The 21,896-nt window shown below is 29.6% G+C and overlaps 1 protein-coding gene across 2 annotated transcripts in view; it reads right to left on the bottom strand.

Annotated features, from left to right (window-relative positions):
* Nucleotides 1-21,896, bottom strand: part of LOC118190065 (ribosomal protein S6 kinase alpha-5-like) — a 480,169-nt gene that overhangs the window by 39,213 nt on the left and 419,060 nt on the right. For both annotated transcript variants that reach the window (XM_085815143.1, XM_085815144.1), the window contains exons 2-7: nt 19,366-19,434; nt 18,852-19,070; nt 11,260-11,375; nt 9,052-9,162; nt 8,770-8,853; nt 7,296-7,399 (exon numbers count right to left, since the gene is read on the bottom strand). In XM_085815143.1, coding sequence (XP_085671269.1) covers nt 7,296-7,399; nt 8,770-8,853; nt 9,052-9,162; nt 11,260-11,375; nt 18,852-19,070; nt 19,366-19,434 — 703 coding nt within the window. The remainder of the gene's footprint in view (nt 1-7,295; nt 7,400-8,769; nt 8,854-9,051; nt 9,163-11,259; nt 11,376-18,851; nt 19,071-19,365; nt 19,435-21,896) is intronic.

The following is a 21,896-nucleotide window of genomic DNA, read 5'->3' as shown; positions in this document are numbered from 1 at the left end:
GGATAACAGGAACAGGACGATAACAGGAAATTTTTAGAAGCCTAGACTTCGAAATACTTTTTTTGTGGAGCAAAATAACAGAATTATATGCTTGATATGTAATTTTACAATTAGTGTTTGCAAGGAGTATAACATTAATTGACACTACAACATGAAACACTCAACATTTTCAAAGCTTGAGGGAGAGGATCAAAATCGTAAAATCGAATCTCTTCACTGTTTTCTCACTGCTCAAAGGAATGTATTTACAAAGGCATCTTCACAGTCAGATAACTGTGCTGAAGTTAGTTTGGGAATTGCAGCCTTAATTGCTAAAAGTGACTGTCCATTTACTGATGGGGATTTTGCAAAGGAATGTATATTGTTGGCTTCCTAGAAAGTATGCCCTGAAGCTACGCAGAAATTTAAAAATGTAAGTTGAAGTCATCAAAAGTGTGTTGATTTCTTTAAAAAATTTGCTTTTTTGATGATCTCTCAGAATTTAGCAACTGTCGTTATATTACAGAGTTGGTTTTTGACAGTTGTATATTATTTAATAGGCTAGCTATAACAGTTTCCCTGTTGCCATTTTGTAAATACTAACTTCCATTCCGGATTTTATTTGCAATACTTTCTAAAATGATAAAGCTGTCGTCATTCATGATATAATTTTATCACTATTAATGATGGAAAAAATCCAGTGTTTGAAAGTTTACACATTGCACTGAAAAATAAATTCATTTCGTTTCTGATTCTGTTTATTACTTAGAGGGAATGTATTGTAAATATATGTTTTTATGCAAGTAAAATTTTTAAGTTATATTTTTAAGATAATTATATATTTGTGCTGACATAATATTACAAATGTATTTCAAGTGTCAGTGACTGCAGATATTTCAGATGGTCTAACAATTACTCCTGGTGTAATTAAAAAGGGAATATTTTTTTTTTCACTTATAACTAATTTTGTGACACAATTGATTTCTGAAGAGAATGGTGGTTTAGTATGTAAATATTGTATAACAGGTTTTCTTAGACAAAAACTTAGTTTAAAAAATATTGAGAAATTCCTATTATAGTTATAATAGTAGTGCTCTGAGAATTAAACAATTTTTATTTATTTATTTATGAAAGTCTCATTGGCAAAATTTTGTGTTTTCAAAGTGGTACTGTAATTAATTTACCCGCAGCACACTCGATGTGCACTATGTGGCTAGATTGGAATTTTCTTAAAAGACACTTGGGAAACCTGAAAAAGTTAGGGAATTTTATTCTCCTTTTTGAGTGGTAACCCTGACAGAAAGCTATGCATACCTATATATATATATATTGTAATATACGAAATATGTATATCAGTTTGTGTCATAAGCCTGTTATGCATATTACATAAATATTTGTTTGCATATATTTGGTCATATGTAAAGTATTACCTAAATTTCTGTCCACATAGTCTTATATAAATTTGAATTTTTAAAGGCATGGGTTCGTCATTGCTGTAACAACTATTGACAATATTGGGCAGGATTTATTCAGCCAGGAAGAGGGTTTGTTGATTATCCAGTGAAATACAAAGCTATTGTCTTTCATCCTTTTAAAGGTGAAGTTCTAGATGCAGTAGTTACACAAGTGAACAAGGTTTGATAGTTTTAATATTGTTTGCCTCCTCTTTTTTTTTTTTTTAAATTACTGTTGACTATGAAGCATAGTGTCATATTCTGACATGGTTAATATAATTTTAGGTTGGACTTTTCACTAAAATTGGACCTTTATCTTGCTTCATATCAAGACATGTAAGTGTTTACTTATTATTATTTATTATCATAAAGTAAGAAGAAATAAGAACATACATATTTTATGGCTAACATTAAAATTAACATATTAAAATTATTTTTAGAAAATGAATCTGTTGACCCATTTGTTGATAACTTTGAAGTTATCAAGAGCTGTTAATTTATTTACTTTTCATAAATTCTGAGAATGAAACTAACAAGCAAAATAATAAGAAATATGGATAGAAGAGAAAACTATTTGTATAATACTCTGGATAAGAAAATTTCATCCTACTCAGAAAAAAACTCAGTTGTTGTTCATGTTAAATTTTCACCTAAAAATCTAACATGTTCAGTCATATGTTAAATTTAGGAGCCTATTAAAGAGTAAATGAAAGTCAATTTATATAAGACTATAAATATGTATGCAGAGAACAGAAATAGCAGGTGAGAATTCTTCGTGATAGACACAACTATAATTATTTTTTGGGAGGTAGCAACATTGGTGACAGAAAACAGTGTTGGCATGATCTGGGGTTAAGAAAGTGCAGTTTGCTGGCAAATGTTTTAAAAATCCATGAAAACAAAACTGACCACAGTAAACAATATATTGGCAGTACATTCAGTAACTATATAATAAATAATAAGAGAAGGAATTTAATATAAATTTATGTTTATTATAGCCTTTAATACAATTTTATCAGCAATTTATTTAAAATAACATTATTTAATAAAATTTATTATATATATATTAATTATCGTATTTAATACAATGATTTGTGCAAATTTATAATAATATATATAAACATGCCAGAAAATACCATTTATTATTAAACATGCCCAAAAATTCTATTTATTATTTTACTTAATACAAAGTAATTAATACTGAAAAATTAATTTTTTACATACTCTTTTGGGTAGCCGCAGTTTAGCAATTGTTGCAAATAATGCTTTGAAAATCAACCGTAGCTTTTTTTTTTCACTGATGGAAGAATGGAAATAATAAGCAGGTTTTACAATGAAAAACTGCTATGTTGACATTGCACAGTTATTAAAAAAAAAAAGTTTCAGCAACTCTTTGTTTCTCACACACATGCAGATCAGTAACTGTTTCTTATCAGTGCAGAAAGGCTCCAAATTCATTTTCTCGCCAAAGCTGCTACAGAAGATAAGTACCTTAATTTTCTGTAAACATGTCCAAGCGATTATAAAGGCTTTCACTAAAGAAACTTTTACAGTCTAAACTTTGAGCATCTATAATAATGAATCACTTATTATAGGGATGCACCACCTGTGGCCTGCTGAGACCTCTTCAAAATTTTGTTGAGATTTGACATATCAGTTTTCTCTAGAAGGGGTTGCAAGCAGGAAAATTTTCAAGGTTTTCCCCTTCATCACTCGTTCTACTCTCTCCTCTGAAAAGTGAGATTTGGCACTGAACCAAGTTCCTGGTATCAACCAAAGCAAATTTCACCACCTGAGTGTGAAAACTGCTTCTAGCCTGTACAACGCACCAATTGAATAAGGGTCTGTGGTATGACATAGTATGAGTGTGTTTGCATGCATGCGCTAGTAAAAAGGGAGAGAAAAATATTTGCTCGAATCAGAAGCACTGCACTAATTTGCTTTGCATTGTTGCACTTTTGACTTCGCGATTCTACATTGTTTTATCACTTGTGTGTTTATTTTTCTTTCTGAGACCATTAAGAACTTTACTGTTTTGAATATTTCACTTTTTTTTAATATTATTTAGAAAGAGAGGAACCAATGTGGAACAAGGTAATATAATTTCATGCTTGATATATAATTTTAAAATTAGTGTTTGCAAGGCATGTAATATTAAGCGACATTATGACACATAACACTCGACATTTTCAAAGCTTGAGATAAAAGATCGAAATTGTAAAATCGAATCTCTTCCCCATTTTCTCATTGCACAAAGGAATGAATTTACAAAGGCATATTCACAATCAGATGACTATGTTGTAGTTAGTTTGGGAATTGCAGTTTTAATTGCTAAAAAGGGCAACCAATTTACTGATGGCAATTTTGCAAAGAAGTGTATATTATTGGCGTCCATGAAAGTATGCCCTGAAGAAATTTAAAAATGTGAGTCTCAGCAGAATGACAATTCAAAAAAGAATTGAAAATTTATCTAATGATGTTGCTGAGCAATTACAGAATGCTGCCGCCAAATTTAAAGTACTTTCCTCTAGCAGCTGATGAATCAACAGATATTACTTCAACAGCTCAGCTTCTTTTGTTTGTCAAAGGAATTTCTGAAAATTTTGAAGTAGCTGTAAAATGTAACTTGTCGGGAATGAGTTCAATGAAGGGGCGAACAACTGATATTTTATCCTCAGTTTTAAACTTGTGTTCTGCACATAATTTTGATATTAACAAACTTGTTAGTAACACTATTGATGGAGCTCCAGCCATGAACGGAATTCAGAATGGCGTGGCAAGTCTACTGAGAAACCCATTTGGATGATAGAGGAAAAGATTTGCTTGGGTATCATCGTGTCATACACCAAGAACATCTATGTGCGAAAGAACTCGGATTTGGCCACCTAATGAAAATAGTGAGTAATACAATCAATTTTATTTGCTCTCATGGTTTAAATCACAGGCAATTTAAGGAAATCCTAGAACACACAGATGCACCACATAGTGATCTCGTATATTACTCTAAAGTACAATGGTTGAGCCGTGGAAAGGCTTTGAAAAGGTTTGCTGATTTAATTGATGAAATAATAGCATTCCTTGAAGAAAATGGCAAGCAAACTAGGATGTTAAAGGAACCATCTTTCAAGTGTGACTTAGCATTATTAGTTGATGTGACACTGAATGAACTAAATAAAAATAGATGAGAAAAAACAAATTCATCAATCACCTGGCCAATGCAGTATCTGCTTTCAAACTAAAACTTCAGCTGTTCTCAAAGCAGCTTGGCTGTCAAAATTTTGTCAGTTTTCCTTACCTGAACAAACTCAAAGAAAATTTTCCTGATAAAGAACTGGATTATTCAGATCAAATAAAGAGGTTGCTTATTTCTTTTGAAAAGCAATTTGGGGACTTTGAGTTGCATAAGGTTAAATTGAAACTGTTCGAGGATCCATTTTCTGTTGTAGTCGAAGAAGCTCCAGAAGATGTTCAAACAGAACTTATCAATTTACAAACTCCTGACTTATGCAAATCCAGATTCCGTGATTTAGATATTCTGGACTTTTATAGAACTTTACCTGCCGAATTTTTGCAATTAAAGAGTAATGCAAGCAGATGTGCTACCATGTTTGGTAGTACTTATATATGTGAATAAACATTTTCTCTTATGAATCTAGTCAAAATTAAGAAACAAACTAACAGATCAACACTTGCAATCTGTCTTAAGAATATCAATAACTTTCAACCAAATATATCAAAAAGTGTTGATAAAATTCAGTCTCAACCATCACACTAATGTATTTAACTATGGATAACTTGTACACATTTTTATTAAAATATTTGTATACAAGTATTAAATTATCATGAATAAACATAAACTGTATTCCCCCCCCCACGCTGAAATGGTGTTTTGGCCCCAATAGCACATGCAAGGGAAAAGGGAAACCCCATCCCTCTTTGCTTACACACATACATAATGGTCTTCAAATCAATTTAAATTTGGTATGGTACATGTGTGAATTGCAAATTAAGCGACTTATTGCATTGAATCCCCCCCCCCCCATTCTACGAAAATGTTTTTCATACTCGGCTCTCGGCAACCAAGTCGTTTCTGTTAGTGGCCCCATCTGCTAGGTTGTGCATCCCCACTCTATATCAACAGTTCTGATCCTTCCATTAGTTTATTATATACTGTCTCTCAATACAAGCAAACAAAGCAATTAACACAGTTGTAATACAGTCACCAAATGAAACTAGCTATAACGTCAAGTTACATTTAGCTCATTAGAGAAGAATTTTCAGGCATTCTTTGCTTATAGATTTAAAATGCATGAAACACTATAAGAAAGAAACCTTTTATGTCTGTTATTAAATTTCACAAGTAAAACTAGCCTGCATTCCTGCTAAAAGCATAAAGTCATGAATGAAGACTGTCTGTTCCACAGGTAATCAAAACCAATACAAAAGATGTTGGATCATTCTTGGTTCTAAACAATCAATCAATGACATTTAATTGTAATTTACAAAATTTGCTTAATTATTCACAAAGTAACACAGCATTTTCTCAATGCAATGCCTCATGCATTTCAATTTGAGTAAAACTTGGTATAAAATTTCAATCAAGGATCACATGACAACGCTTAGATACAAATACCAGTCTTTCTTCTCAATATGAATGCTGTTTCACATGCTCAAAAAGTGGTGTACAAAGTTCTATGCTATCCCAAAAGAATGTCCTATGTAATTTAAACAAAAGAGCCTGTTTAAAAAGAGTTTTCAAAATTTCATTCATTTCTTCTCAGTAGACCTTTTTTTTTTTTACAAATTTCCTAATCATGATCATGAAAAGACTAGACTACTGTGATTGTATTGAATAGTCAAGTTCAGAACTGCATTCAAGTTAATAAATCAATAAATATAATTAATGCCACTATACAGTACACTCATAATAGCTCAAGAGTAAATTAAATCAAGTAAAATTTGTATCTACTTACAAACACCTCAACTACTTCATTGTATAAACAATTAGTATCTATCAATAACTGCATATAATAAAATTATAAGGTTAAATTCAATATTAACTGAACTAAAGAAGAAAAATCTTTTGCAAAAATATCACAGTGTTCCTTCTCCTTGCTAAAAAGTAATTTTATAAAATCTACAGAATGGTAATTTGTACAAAAATAACATTTTCTCATAAAGACTTGGATATAGGCTAAAATAGCTAATGAAAAGCATTATGAAACTTACTTTAATAAAGCGGCAATATTTGTAATTTTATTGAGATTTTATTACAGATCAATTTCACACTAGGAGAAGTGGGTTAACAGACTTCTGTACAAACACTGAACCAATCTCCCCCCCCCACAAAAAAAAAACCCATTAAAAACTTTTTAAAGATTTATGTCCAAATAATATAGTAATAGATAATTCTGGCCATAATAACAGTCATTATTGTCATAACAAAAGATTTTTCATAATAAACATTTTATTAATTAAAATTTTTAACATTTTGAAATTAGTTGATTTTATGATACAAAATTTAATATTTTTAAATTTTTATATCATAAAATCAAGTGCATGTCTTATTCATACAAATTACACTCCAAGAATATTTGGTTGATATATTTGTTGTTAGTCATGTTGATTTTTGAAAGCTGACATATATGTGTATAGATGGAACAGGAAGGAAGTTTGTTCAAAAACTAAATGCTCTTCAACTTGGAGAAGAGATTCTATTTTTCCATCTTCAGGATTAAAAAAAAAAGACTCAAGATTATTTTGAACTATAAAAATAAATTTACATTTCAAAACATTATTGTTATTCCCATATAATTCAACATTCTTCACATTCTCTCCATTTATAAAATAAGAACAACTTACTTTGAGATTTCACTCTGAGTATTTTTTTCACCTTCAACAGTAAATGGAGAAGCACCAGTAAGAAGTTCATACGTTAACACACCGACACTCCACCAGTCAACGCACTGTAAAATGAAAAAGAAATCAATACAAATTCAAAGTTTTGAGATTCAATAATATGTATAATATTACCGATATTTCTTGCATGCAAATATAAAGGAAAATGGCACGCTTCAGCATGCTATCGCAGAACAATTAGAAACACACACACAAACAACTATTACTGCACAAATGTAGAATACTTGAAATGTCAACACACCGCTAAAATCCAACATGACTTCCCTTATATCAGACATTCCATGCAAAATAATTTGCTACATGTGATAAAGCTCCTTTCATATATTTTGGAAATGACAGGATGAATTCTGGAACATAGCACAGGAGCAGAAAAAGATGCATATTTGATGTTCGGTAAAACCACATATGTAAAGAATATATAAACTGACAGAAGTATATCCTCCAATCAATTCATCTGCTTGAAAAATGGAAAGCACCAATAAAAATAAAAGCACATTTTTTCAGAAGAAGGATACATGCAGTGAGAAACAGCACAATCTGCTCAATCACCCTGGCAGAAATAAGGGACGGCAAAATTATTAAAATTTAGGAGGTTATTGGGTGGCAGAATTTAGAAACCACAGAGACTGCAGTGGTGCCAGCCTTGATCCATACATTATATTCTCACTTGCTATACAAAACATAGCTTGTGAGCTGCTGCAAACACTTCTGAGGTAATGTGCAGACTTTTACCTTTTCAAATTCTGTAGGTATGAGTGTTAATTTATCAATTTACAAGAAAGATGAATTAACCAATGAAAATGATGTTAATGTCTAAAATAGCTTCAGTTTGTTGCATCTCACAGATAATACCTACAGTGAAATCCTGATATATTTTAACATGGGGAAAACTTTCATCACAAAAATGAGAAGTGTGACGGCAAAAATAAGAATAAAAAAGGTTGATTAATGAAGAATATGGATCAACATGGATCACTTTGAGAAACTTACTAGAAATGTACTAGTGATAAAAAAATTAAGGAAAAACAGGAATTAACATTTAAGAATGCCAAACCAGTGCTTATCTAATATGCTAACCCAAGAAACTTAAACACGGTGAAATTCTGGGAAAGAAAAATGAAGTATTTTCTAATACACTTTCAAGCTTAATAGAAGAGTGCTCTATTTTAAATTTGCATTTATTATTGACTCATCATAGCATATCAAATTTTAAATAATCTTGCTAAATATCACAAAGTATATAGGATATACAGGATGATGGAACCTCAGATCACGAATGTCTCCCTTAATGAACTATTTGATTCATAAATAATTTATCTGAACAAAAAATACTATAAAAGATATTTTGCAAAGGAACAAACAAAAATTCTACCAATTACACGTAAAAATATTAAATAATAAAATTTTATTTGCTTACAAAGTCATGCCCTGTACTTCCTCCTTTTATCACCTCAGGAGCCATATACTCAATAGTTCCACAAAAAGAATATGTTCTTTGGTCCTATTAACAGATAATTCATACTTAAAAAACAACAATTACATGTTAAGTTAAAGTGCATAAAATATAAATACCACAAAACGGAAAGTAATCAACTACAAAAGAACCATCATACATAACTAGATTATCTATTATTTTACCTAAGCTAGATTATGCATTATTTATAATAAATGAATTATACTTCAAATGAAAATAACTTACCGTTTCATGAGGAAGGAATTCTTTGCTTAAACCAAAATCCGTAAGCACTATGTGACCCTCGGAATCCAATAAAATATTTTCTAATTTGATATCACGATATATAATTCCAAGCTAGAATTTAAAACATGAAGTTTAAAAATTCATCTAAATAATAAAAAAGCAACTATAGTTCAGAATAAATATCACAATACAGAGGTTTAATGGCAACTGTAATAAAAATTATGAACATTTCAAAAACAATTTGAAGAAATATTAAAATTTTTAATGCTTTTTAATACTTTAAAAGCATTAAAATTACTTAAATGCTTTTTAATACTTTAAGTACTTTAATGCTTTATAATACTGATACTAACATACTAAAGCAGAGAAATCTATTTTATCACCAAGTGTGTGGGTAATTTTTCAGATATGTTTCTGGATTTTGACTTCTACAAGGATACAGAATTTGCCGCTTTTCTCATTGTTAGTTCATAATTAGTGAGTGATGGTCAAAGTATGATTTTTTTGACATAATTTTAACTTATTAACTATGCACTATTCTTCATCACACTAAAATTCGAATTTCAGATTTCCAATTTAAAGAAGTTGCAACTTTTTTCTCATTGAAAGAGATTCTTCCACAATACAGTCATAACAAAAAATATAGAATACATATATCATTCCAAACCATTTCTGAAAGGCAATGTCCAACTTTAAAAAGTTAGATAAGGTTAAAAGATTCTAATATTCCCTTTCATACATCATACAGATTTATTTACTGTTAAATAAAAAAGTCATATCTCCTACACTGGATAAAGTGATGAGGTATAATACGGCATAGCTGACATTGCAATCGACTGAAATAATGTGTTGTAGAGTCTTCTTGTGTGTTTTGGGATCATCAACTGGCAAGATCCTAACTGAAAGACTAGGTAGCGAATTCTCACTAGGTCTTGAAAGAACAGATACTTGCAGAAAACGGTTATAATAACTTCTTAATTTTAACTAAACTGAATAAACGCACTCACTCGGTGCTTGCAATTTAATCACTACTTGTGGCTAAGTAACTTAAACAGAAAAATAAGATGTACAATCACAACAAAGTAGATTGACTGGCTATATGACTGGTTTTATCTAAACTGCTAAATCGGCTGCACACAGCAAAGCCGAACCTAGAATATCAATATAATCTAAAGAAAGTGGAAGGCGCCAACTATGCAACTATGAGGTTGCTAAATCAACCACACGGCATAAACTCGAATTAACTCTCCTACAGTGAACTCTTAAAACTGCTGCTTTAAGCACTGTTTTCAACTCACTTAGATTTGCATACACGTCATTAAATTTACATTCTGGCAAGAACCTGAAATCAGAAGGGAAAGGATAGTAATAAATAATTGGTTACAATAAAATAAGGTCTTTACAGTGCAATATTCAGATGTTCTAAATCCAAAGAAAAAAAATATTTTGAAAAGAAAATAGTGTCAGGCAAATTCTTCCACAGTAAAGGATGTTTTGTGGCATCTGCAGAGAAAAATGGAAACATTTCTTTGCACAGCTGCCAAATAAAAATTCAAAAAAACCCACGAAATCAGTCGGCCTATATGTTATCATGGAAAACATCATATGCAGAAACCTGAAGAATTAGAAGCACATGTTTTCACTGTTTTACAATAAAACACAAATTTCATTTAGAGAAAGAGTATGGAAAAAATGTATTTGTTAGTATTATTCCTATAATGGCAGATTATTTACCAGCAAAAATGCAGCTTGTAAAAATGAAATTATGTATCAGATTATCCATTAGTCTCAAAGTAACCTGAATTCACCTTGCATTTTTACTCCTAAATCACCAAATATACTGTCAATTTTCAGATAAAACGATCTCAATTTTAAATATATTTTAAAAGCAGCTGCAGAAACAAATCTAACCCCCCTTTCACACATAAGCACCAAAATAATATTTAAAATAGAGTTTATTCAAAGCAATTTTTTATATCATCAGTATAAAGGCAAGATGTTTCAAAACATATAACAAAAACTAAAGAAATAGCTCTTAAAAAGTAATTAAAAAATTAAACTGGAAACTAAGGAAAATATGTTACTAGTTCAATATTTTGAAACAGATTCTGCATTCCTTTACTAATGAACTAAACAAGTTTTGCTGAAATACATGTGTTAAAATCTTATATCTGAGGCATTATAAGAAAAACTGATTACACATAATACCTGATGCAAGTGTTCTAAGGCAAGAATAATTTCTCCAACATAAATCCTCACTTCCTCTTCAGTAAAATGATCTCTCTGATATAAGTGAGTGAACAACTCTCCTCCACTAACATAATCTAGAAGCATAAAATCAAAACACTCACACAAAAATGTTCATATTTTAAATAAAATATTGCACAATGTAAAACACATTTACATAAATTATTCACTTTAATACATTATTTCTTATGTTGAAGTTTTTCTGCATTTCTGTTGTTCAATCTGTTCCACCAGAATATGTAAAGGAAGAGGCTTTAAATAATAAGTAATACTATAAACTTAGGACAGAAGGTTAGCAAACTGCCTTTACAGTCAGATTACAAGACAGGAGTTTGTCTTCCAATTGAAATTATGGTACTTTCTGATTATCTGCATACCCCTACAAAAAATTCCAATTTCCTAGCAATTTTATGAACTAGTGAAAAACATTTGTTTGACTATCTTTATGACTCATAGGTGCTGTTCTTTTCATAAATAATAATAAAAAGAAGCATTTTACAAGAAAAGTGAAACTTTCTGAAGGAAAAAAATTCTATATGAATTATATAATTACTAAATGTACAGTACAGCCAGTCAGTACTACTTGGAAATGATGGATAAATATAATACACATACATGATATGTATGCTGTGGGGGGAAAGGGAGGGGGGTGTATTTCTTGTTCTACTGGGCCGATTAACAAAATTTAAATTGTGTTTTTCATATCTAGAAAGTGCGACTTTGGATATATATTAGATTTATATATAGCATTATTCTAACCATTAGTATTTTGGTACAAAATAGGACGTTTTCTGAGATGACATGCCAATTTTTTCCCTATTCCGATTTTATGACTACCTTTTATGCCTAAATATTAAATATTGTAAAATTTGGTACGAAATTTACAGAAAAATTTAAAAATTTATCTTGGCACAATTTTTCAGTTTGTGCCAAGAATAATTTATTTGGAAACTTCTTAATTTATAGCAACCTATTTTACTTTCCCGCCCTTTTTTTTCATTGCACAGGAGGGAGCAAAAAAGGTCATGCTAAAGTAATGACAGGCTAAAATTGAAAACTAAAATATTTCTTTTCACTTTAGCTAAAAATGAAAGTAAAGCAACAGTAATTCAGATCATTTAAAGTCTTAACTGCTTTGCTCTGCTAGAGCGCATCTATATTTTTTATTTTGCGAATTTAGTACTTCCTGATTATCTGTACCCCTAGTCTTAAAATTGAGTAGAATTGCCATGTTTTGGTGCATTTTTTATACATGCAGTAGTAACCAATTCACAGATGTACACTGCAAAAAGAAAAAAAAGGACAGTTCTATATCCCCATTCCGATTGACGAAATTCCACTTGCGTTTTTCATCTCTCAAAAGCAGGATTTAGGATATGTATTAGATTTATATATAGCGGCGCAAAATCGGACTTTTTCTGAAATGATATGCCAATTTTTTCCCATATATTGATTCTACGACTCAAATTATGCCAAGCTGCCAAGTTTTGTAAAAATTGCTCGAGTAGTTTTTAAAAAATTAGCTCTCAAAATTTTAGCTCCTCAGTGTTAATTGAATTTGGTATTTATTTATTAATATATCTTTTTTTTTTATTAAACTTGATTCCTTCTTCTAGAATTCGAAATTTAGGCTTAATGTAAATATAATTCGCACATTTTTTATGATTTATTTTTAAATATTTTTATAAATTTTCAAAAACTTTCTTATATTGAACCTATAAAATTTTATCATCGCATTAAAGTGTAAAATATAGGCACACCTGCAAAAAATTAAAGTTTTTTTATTCAAAACTTTCTAAGATATGCTTGAATTTATGTATTGATGCATTTTGAAATTTGGCATAATTTTTTGAGCAATAATAACACCAAATGTGTTTTACGCATTTTTAAAATTATTTGAAAGTATGAACGATGATATTATTGCTCAAAAAATTATGCCAAATTTCAAAATGCATCAATACATAAATTCAAGCATATCTTAGAAAGTTTTGAATAAAAAAACTTTAATTTTTTGCAGGTGTGCCTATATTTTACACTTTAATGCGATGATAAAATTTTATAGGTTCAATATAAAAAAGTTTTTGAAAATTTATAAAAATATTTAAAAATAAATCATAAAAAATGTGCGAATTATATTTACATTAAGCCTAAATTTCGAATTCAAGAAGAAGGAATCAAGTTTAATAAAAAAAAAGATATATTAATAAATAAATACCAAATTCAATTAACACTGAGGAGCTAAAATTTTGAGAGCTAATTTTTTAAAAACTACTCGAGCAATTTTTACAAAACTTGGCAGCTTGGCATAATTTGAGTCGTAGAATCAATATATGGGAAAAAATTGGCATATCATTTCAGAAAAAGTCCGATTTTGCGCCAAAATACCTATATTAGAAGAATGCTATATATAAATCTAATACATATCCTAAATCCTGCTTTTGAGAGATGAAAAACGCAAGTGGAATTTCGTCAATCGGAATGGGGATATAGAACTGTCCTTTTTTTTCTTTTTGCAGTGTACATCTGTGAATTGGCTACTACTGCATGTATAAAAAATACACCAAAACATGGCAATTCTACTCAATTTTAAGACTAGGGGTACAGATAATCAGGAAGTACTAAATTCGCAAAATAAAAAATATAGATGCGCTCTAGCAGAGCAAAGCAGTTAAGACTTTAAATGATCTGAATTACTGTTGCTTTACTTTCATTTTTAGCTAAAGTGAAAAGAAATATTTTAGTTTTCAATTTTAGCCTGTCATTACTTTAGCATCATAAGACGATTAGAATAATATTTTAATTAAGAACCTATGAACAAATGGGAACTCAATAAAATTCAATTAAAAATATTATTCTATGCCAGAATTCCACTTCTGCGATACCATCCTAAAAATAAAATAGATCTTTAAGTAGTATGCATTATTACTAAACATGAATTAACTTAATTATTAATAAGTTAGAGAATAAAATAAACTTTATGCAATTTATCAAGTAACATTAAATATTTTACACTTATAATAGTTGGATCTACTTGAAAGACGATAAGTGACACTTACGTTTTACTAATAGTTAGCTTTATGTTGATTTTTTTATGTTTCATTTTTTCACACACTTGGTCAGTCTAGAGGTTCAGTAAATAGCAGGTAGATTTTATGTCAAGCGGCATTGGTTAAAATGAGAATTAAGATCATAATCAGCATGATTCATAACAAAAGGCTGAATGTTGTCACCCCTGCTGCTTGTCTAGAAAGAGACTTGATGATTAGAACAAACCTGAAAGGTCTGATGTAGACACAGTTGGCAAGTGTTGAAAGTTAGGCTCTGTTTGGTGCACTTAGTGTCATGCCTTGTGTAGAGTTCCAGGGATTGTAACCTAGCTGAAATACTTTAAGGTTTCAATAAGCCATTAAAGCATCAGAGGTGATAAGTTGTTTTGTATTATTTTTGAAGTCTCACTAGATGCAAAGAATAAGTTTTACTTGAATTTTTACATTTTTGTATTTTATCTTGTGGTTACAGTGAGTATCAATAACTCGCTTTAATACGTAGATATAATTTTTAATGGTAAGCACTTAGTTATAAATAATTAAATTAGGTAATTAGATAATATTAGTCATTACAGATTTACATGGCACCTATTAAATTTTATTTTTTAACAATATTTGTTAAAAAAGCCCTATTAAAATCAAAATCTAATAAAATTTCACAGTTTAAAATACATGTAATTTATGACATTGATTCTTAAAAGATATTAGGATAATTACACATTAAAAGCTACAAAACAGCAATAATACTCAACAAAATATTTATAAGTCATTTTATTTTGAAGCCTTCCCAAACATTTGGCTAGTTTATATCGATTTCCTTCTCCTTAAGCATCTATTCTAACAATTAGAGATTTGTCTCAATATGCAAATCAGTGCTCACGCTAGTTTCTGTGTGCTTTATCTCCTAACTGGTCAGCCTCTCCACAATGTACCTATGAGAGTTTACTTGACCTGGTAAAAGTTAAATAGTTCCAAACACCTGACAGACATGAAGCAAATTATCGCTATGTCTGAAAGTAACTACAACATCAGACAAAGGTTTAAATAAGCCTCTTATTTAAAAAGAACTTAAAACCATAAAAGCATGTTCTGTTGCTAACAAAGTCAATTACAGCTCACGGTGACTTAATTACACAAGAACAGTCAAATTCAAACTAAAAATATGGACCACTGGTCAAAGATTATACAACTGAATTTTAATTTAATCTGGCTTAGTAACTTTATCATATGAGGAGATAGAAATGGAAAATTATAGTAAAGGCTGAAATTATAAACAATTGGGTAATTTACATAATAATGACTGCACATATCTTTGAAGAATAATTTTCTTTATGTATTCAGTTTCTTTCTTCAACACATTTCCTTTTCATTTTAGAATTTTTGGATTTAATTAAGGATTTCTATTATTCTAAAAAAACACTAAATGCATTAAGAATGTATAGAAAAAGTGGCTTAATTTTATTTATTTAGTAATATGGACATTTTGAAGAAATATGAAATATATATGGTAAAGACCAGTTGTTCAGAGCTGGTGTGGCAAGACTTTTAGAATTTAGAGCAGGAATTGGAAGCAGAATTTAGGATCCACAGAGATTGCATCATGTGGGAAAATGCCTAGTGCCAGCTCTGTGTATGATGCATTAAAACATATTAGATGAATCTTTTAGATTGTAAATTTTCAACTTTTTTATTAATAAAAAAATCCCTTTCTAACACCTGCCCATGTGATAAGATTTTATAGTTTCCATGCTTGAAAATAAATGGAAGATAAATATGTTAAGAAAAAGATTCTAGCATCAGAAGTAAAACATTCAAATATTATGTTTCCATTGCTCTTCTAGATGTTCTCCAAAAAGTAAGAAATTCATCGCAAACTTTCTGTAAAATGCATTCATTACATGTTGATACCATGGAGACATTTTTCATTTTGTCACATAGTTCTTGAATCTTCTAGAATCGTGGGTCTATAAATCTTGCTTTCAAAATCATCTAAACTTTCCAAGCTGCAATGTCTAAAATCCTAAAGAAAAATTATCCCTAACAATTCTGTAACAGCAAAAAGCCAGAAATATTTTGGAGAAAAAAAAAGGGGGGAAGTGTTAAATTAATTTTATAGAGAAAACTGATGCATATTCTGAGAATTTTTAATATTGTAAGACAATTGCATGAAAAAAACTTACTATGAAAAAATTAAAAAGGAAGAGATTTTTAATTAATTACATAGCTAATTTTGCTCTTGCTAAGAGCTGTTTCATAAATTGTACTTTATAACATTATACCTTATTTATTTTTCAGGTACAAAATATTGTATAATAAGTTGCCGAAATGAAACTTTATAATATGACAGCAAAAAATCAAATTGTTTTATTTTAATGTTATTTTTTAAACATAATTTCAATATATTACCATTATTTTAACAAAATTTATTAATGTTACGAGGTTTTAAAAAAAAATGGTCGAAAAATTTTCAGATCTTCGAATTAAAAATTGTCTATAGAAACTGATCTTAAAGTCGCCAAAATATTGGTAAGTGGACAAATTTAGAACCGTTTAATAAAAGAATTCACATCATCGAAGCGAAAAGTTCTTTAAGAGCTCTTTATTAGAAAAAATGAATTTCAAAATGCTTATGTTTCATGTCTTGCTTAGAAACTTGAGTATCTCATCATTTATATCAGAAATAGAAACAAATTATAACCCATGGACCCATTCAAAAAATAATCATATATGTCAGTGAATCACCAAAAATATTTCCCCCAAAATGCTAATTCACACTCAAAATGGCAGTCGTCAAATCGGACAGAAATTTCAAATGATTAAAATTAAGGACCTTCTGCTGATTTTGATCAAAATTAAGGACCGAAAATTGATTAAAAAAAATGTAAGGACTTTTAAGGACTGTACGAACCCTGCTCATGCAAAAATATTAACATTTTAACAAAATAAGGCACAATGTAAAGCAGTGTGTACATAATCTAAAAACACTCACGTAAACTGTATAACAATTTAAGAATACTAGTGTAAAAATGCTCACACTTTAATAAAAAATATATAATTTGTGCATATTAAAAAGCTTGGATTAAAATTAAATCAGAAACAGAATGTCTTTCTACTACAAATTTTATATGGTTGAAACTTTTAAAGCCATAGAAATAAATTTTAAATGGTTAGTAAGGGCTAGATGACTGGAAACAGAACAAATCTGCCATAATTTAAGTAAAATTTAATCTCATTAAAACTGACTTTAAAAAAAAAAAAAAAAAAAAATATTCCCTTCACAAAACAATGCTAATTGAAACTTAACCCAATTAGAAATATAATTTTAAAAGAAAAACTTTATCTTAATTTTTAAAAGAGCTTTTTTGGAACAAATTTAGAAAAGTAAAAAATTAAAAAATGATATATATTATTAAAAAAGACTTCTGAATTTTAAATCTTTTGAATCTGAAAATCTGAATGTTAAATCTTCTGAATCTCAAAATCTGAATAAATAAAGAAGATTTATCAAAAATTATTGAAAGTAACTCACACAAAACATGATAATTACAATAAAAATAATAACTTGCAAATGAGGACAACATGCTTAGGGGATGTACAAGAATTAGGTTAGCAAGGAGAGAAAATAAGTCAAGTGCAAAAAGTGTATTGTGCAATGGCACTAGGCTACACAGCTTAGTTTTCTAGGTCAAATGTAAGGCCAGGAAAAATGTACTGTTCAGTTTCAAATTGGGACACAGAGAAGCTAAAAACCACTGAATAAATAATGAAATTATTCAGTCTATTACATAAGACTTTGCAAACTTACTTTCTAGTGCATAAAAGAGAAAAGATAAAACATAAATAATTAAGCACGTCAATGTAAGAAATTAAAAAAAGTATGATAGAAATTACGTTTAACTGTGAAGTTCTGCGTTGGACTTCAACTTGAAGCAATTACCTTTATTTCGACATCAGAAATTCCAAATCTATAAAATACTTAAAATTCCCAGAAAGATAAAAAAATTATTACGTAAAATACACTTATTATGTACAATCCTAATAAGGATGTTGCTGTAAATATGCACTTATATATTTAGTATTTTTTTAGACAGCAACACGCTTAACCTTTTTTTACATGTCGGTCTTAAGATATTTATTTCCAATCACAGAGCTTCTCAAAATTAAGTATAGAATTTTTATGACAACAGGTTTAAAGACTAAAAATGGGAAGTTTCAGTGAATATAAATTCTAACATTTCATAAGGTCCTTGAAAAGCAAGAATTCTAATTAGTGAAACAGTCAAAAGATTGCAGCACATTAAATATAAAATGTTCCACACTTGTATGAGCAAAATTTGTAGAGGTACTTGAGAGTGAATTTACAGACTGTGATTTCCTTTCAATGTCTGTGATAGAAATACCATCTCAAACAACACCCACCACAAAGAGGGAACCATTTAGAACTCAAAAAGTGTTTAAAAGCTTGAACTTTCTTTCAAAATGTGAACTAAACTTGAGGCATCTTACCTAAAACCAGATGAAGTTTTGCATCTGTCTGAAAGGCATAATGTAGTGTTACAAGGAAAGGAGACTGGCGAATTGCTTCTAAAACTTGTCTCTCTGTTTTGGCATGCTCTAATGTTTTCTGCTTTTGAACTATAGAAGCTTTTTTCAGCACTTTCATAGCATACAATTTCCCCCGATCATGTCCACGTGATTTTCTCACCAAGAACACTTTTCCATATGCTAAAATTTAAAGACAAAAGTAAATTACACTAGAAACTATATATTACTTTGCTATGCAGGATATACATTCTTCACAAATATATAACAGAATAGATATAAATACTTACACAAATAAAAATCAGAAACATTTCACTTCCATAACCAGTTAAAATTTAGCTTCATATTTATTGAAATTATGTTGAAATATTAGCTTTCCAAAGAATAATTTTAGAACGGATAGAGGAAATACAAATTAATTATAGCACTTAAAAGCAGTTTATCTTATATATATATAAAGTATATAAATAATACATACCTCCTGTGCCTAACACTTTCAGCAAGTCAAAATCAGAAATTCCAACTTTACCGCTGCCATTAAGGTTCACTGCAAAAAAATATGTAGATGAAGCTAATTACTTAGTTAATAAGATATACAAAAACAATGGCAAAGCTGACAACTACCCAGCCACTTTTAACCCTTTGCGGCATGGTGGGTCAATATATGTCCCACCTAATTAACATTTATTTTCTCAGTTAGCAATTTCTGTTAGAAATTTTCTAATCTTTTAAAAATAATCTATTTTAGTTATTATTTTTCTCAGTAGATGTTACTACTATACCAGGGCTTAAGTTTATAAGCAAAAAATATTCAAAATAGGATCACAAGAGTGATATCCATGTATCTCGCATTTTTCAATATTTTAAAAATTTTGGTACACAATTTATGATATGTATGATTCTTTTTAATATTCAAAGGTATTTTATTTTCAAAAATCTTAATTGGATTCAATATTTTATAACATTAATTTTGCAGTTGAAATAAGTGGGTTAAAAATTGTCCCACCAAACACTTGAATTTCCGCTCAATAGATGGCAGCACTCACGATTATTTTTTCTTTTCTTTTTTGCATCTACTTTTTTCGTGATTGCATGTGCTTTTACATCCGTTGTATGCTCTGATGTGCTAAAATGTCTAGAAAAAAGTTAACAACTCAGGAAGCTTTGGATCTTTTTGCTGAATTGCCATCCGATTGCTACTCAAATGCTTCAGATGTCAGTTCTGATTCAGGTGAAATTGAAATCCAAGAGAGAATAACTGAGGTTGAAGTTATTGCTGAAGAAGAAAGGGAAGTAATAATTTGTTTCGCTATTTAAAGACACAGACCCATCTATGCATGTGGCACTGTAAATATGAATCGGAAGTATCTACCCAAAAATTTAAAAGACAAATTTATGTCAAGAGAATATATAGACTTTTCAGTTAGCAATGATTCAATTTATTGCATAAAATGAAAGGATAAAAGATCCGTTTCTATCCTGTCTTGCTTGGAAAAGGCAACTGAAATGAAAGAAATTAATAGAAAAGAACGAGATGGAAAGACAAAAAAAGTACTGTGCCCAAACAGCATTATTTCATACAATAAGAATATGGGATATGTCGACTGATTGATCAACTGAAAGGACTATATGAAATAAACCGCAACAGCAAGAAATGGTGGCACACGTATTTTTTTTTACTTTTTAGATGCGAGTATAGTAAATGCATTTATTCTATTTAAGTTTGTTCGCGAACCCGATCATGATGTAGAAACAATGAAAGATTTTCTTCTCTCAGTTATAGAAAGTCTAATGGCACTTGCAGGCAAGAAAGAGCTGAAAAGAAAACTGAAATCCCCAGTTCAAATAAAAACTAAAAACCTGTTCGTACAACCAGAAAAAGGGACTAAAAAATCTAAGTCACACTCCAAAGAGAACTAGCAGAAGAAGATGTGCATATTGCAGCACATCGAAAGAAGAACGACGAACATTTTGGATGTGTGGAACATGTGAAATGCCTCTATGCTTACAAAAGAATGAAACAACATGTTTTTCAAAGTTTCATGAAAAATGACTTTTTTTCAATTTTAATCATATATAAATGTTTTTGAATCAAGTGCCAATTTTAATATTTTATTTAGTATCATATGTACGAGCATCAAATTTTAATCTTAAAATAATATTCAAGAAAATATTTTCTTTTGTTCCTAAAATTTAAAAATATTAAATATATACGTATATGCAAAATTTTACAAGTCATGCATATATGCAATAAGTACAAAATGCATTTTAGTGTGTTTATTATGAATATTTTAGAATGCACGCTTTATTTTGTTTATTCATTCCACATATTTTTTTTTTCCTGCTATACACCAATATGCTATAAGACATGTGCTAGTTGCATGGTGGGACAAACGGTATCCCACCTTACCCCGTAAAAAATAAAAGCGCAGAATTTTTTTCAAGCTTTAAAGGCACTTAAGTAAGTCCATCTGACTTATTCTAAGGCATTTTTTTAAAGATTAAAATATATTTTAAATATGTGTGTCGCAAAGGGTTAAATAAAAGAAATTCATTAAAAATTTTAGAAGTTAGATTTATACATTCACATCTGAATTTCCTTTCCCCATTAGAGACATTTTTCAGCTTTATTCTCATGTCAAAATATGTAAGACCCATTACTCTATTAACTGATTACACTATTACTGACTACCTTCTGAATTATCTTATATCATATTACAGGAGAGTTTACTTTTTATTCTGTTCAGTTTCAAATCAATGTACCTTAATTCCTTCTCATAACATAATTACTGGAGTTTTCTTTTACTTTCATGAATTAAAATATTACCTTACATACTGTGCAAGGACATTTTCCTCCTAAGAACAAAATATTAAGCAAATTACTTCAGAAAATATGCTTCATTTAAAACATAAAAATATGAATGGGATGAATGAAAAAAGCTCTACAGTAGAAGTCCAGAAATCCACAGTGCTTGGAATCAGAAGTTGTGCAGATTTTAAGATTTTGCA

This window comes from Stegodyphus dumicola, chromosome 4 (genome assembly GCF_044657685.1).
Source record: "Stegodyphus dumicola isolate Sdum_Otavi_A_Nest chromosome 4, ASM4465768v1".
NCBI lineage: Eukaryota > Metazoa > Arthropoda > Arachnida > Araneae > Eresidae > Stegodyphus > Stegodyphus dumicola.
This window is presented reverse-complemented; position numbering and strand designations above follow the sequence as displayed.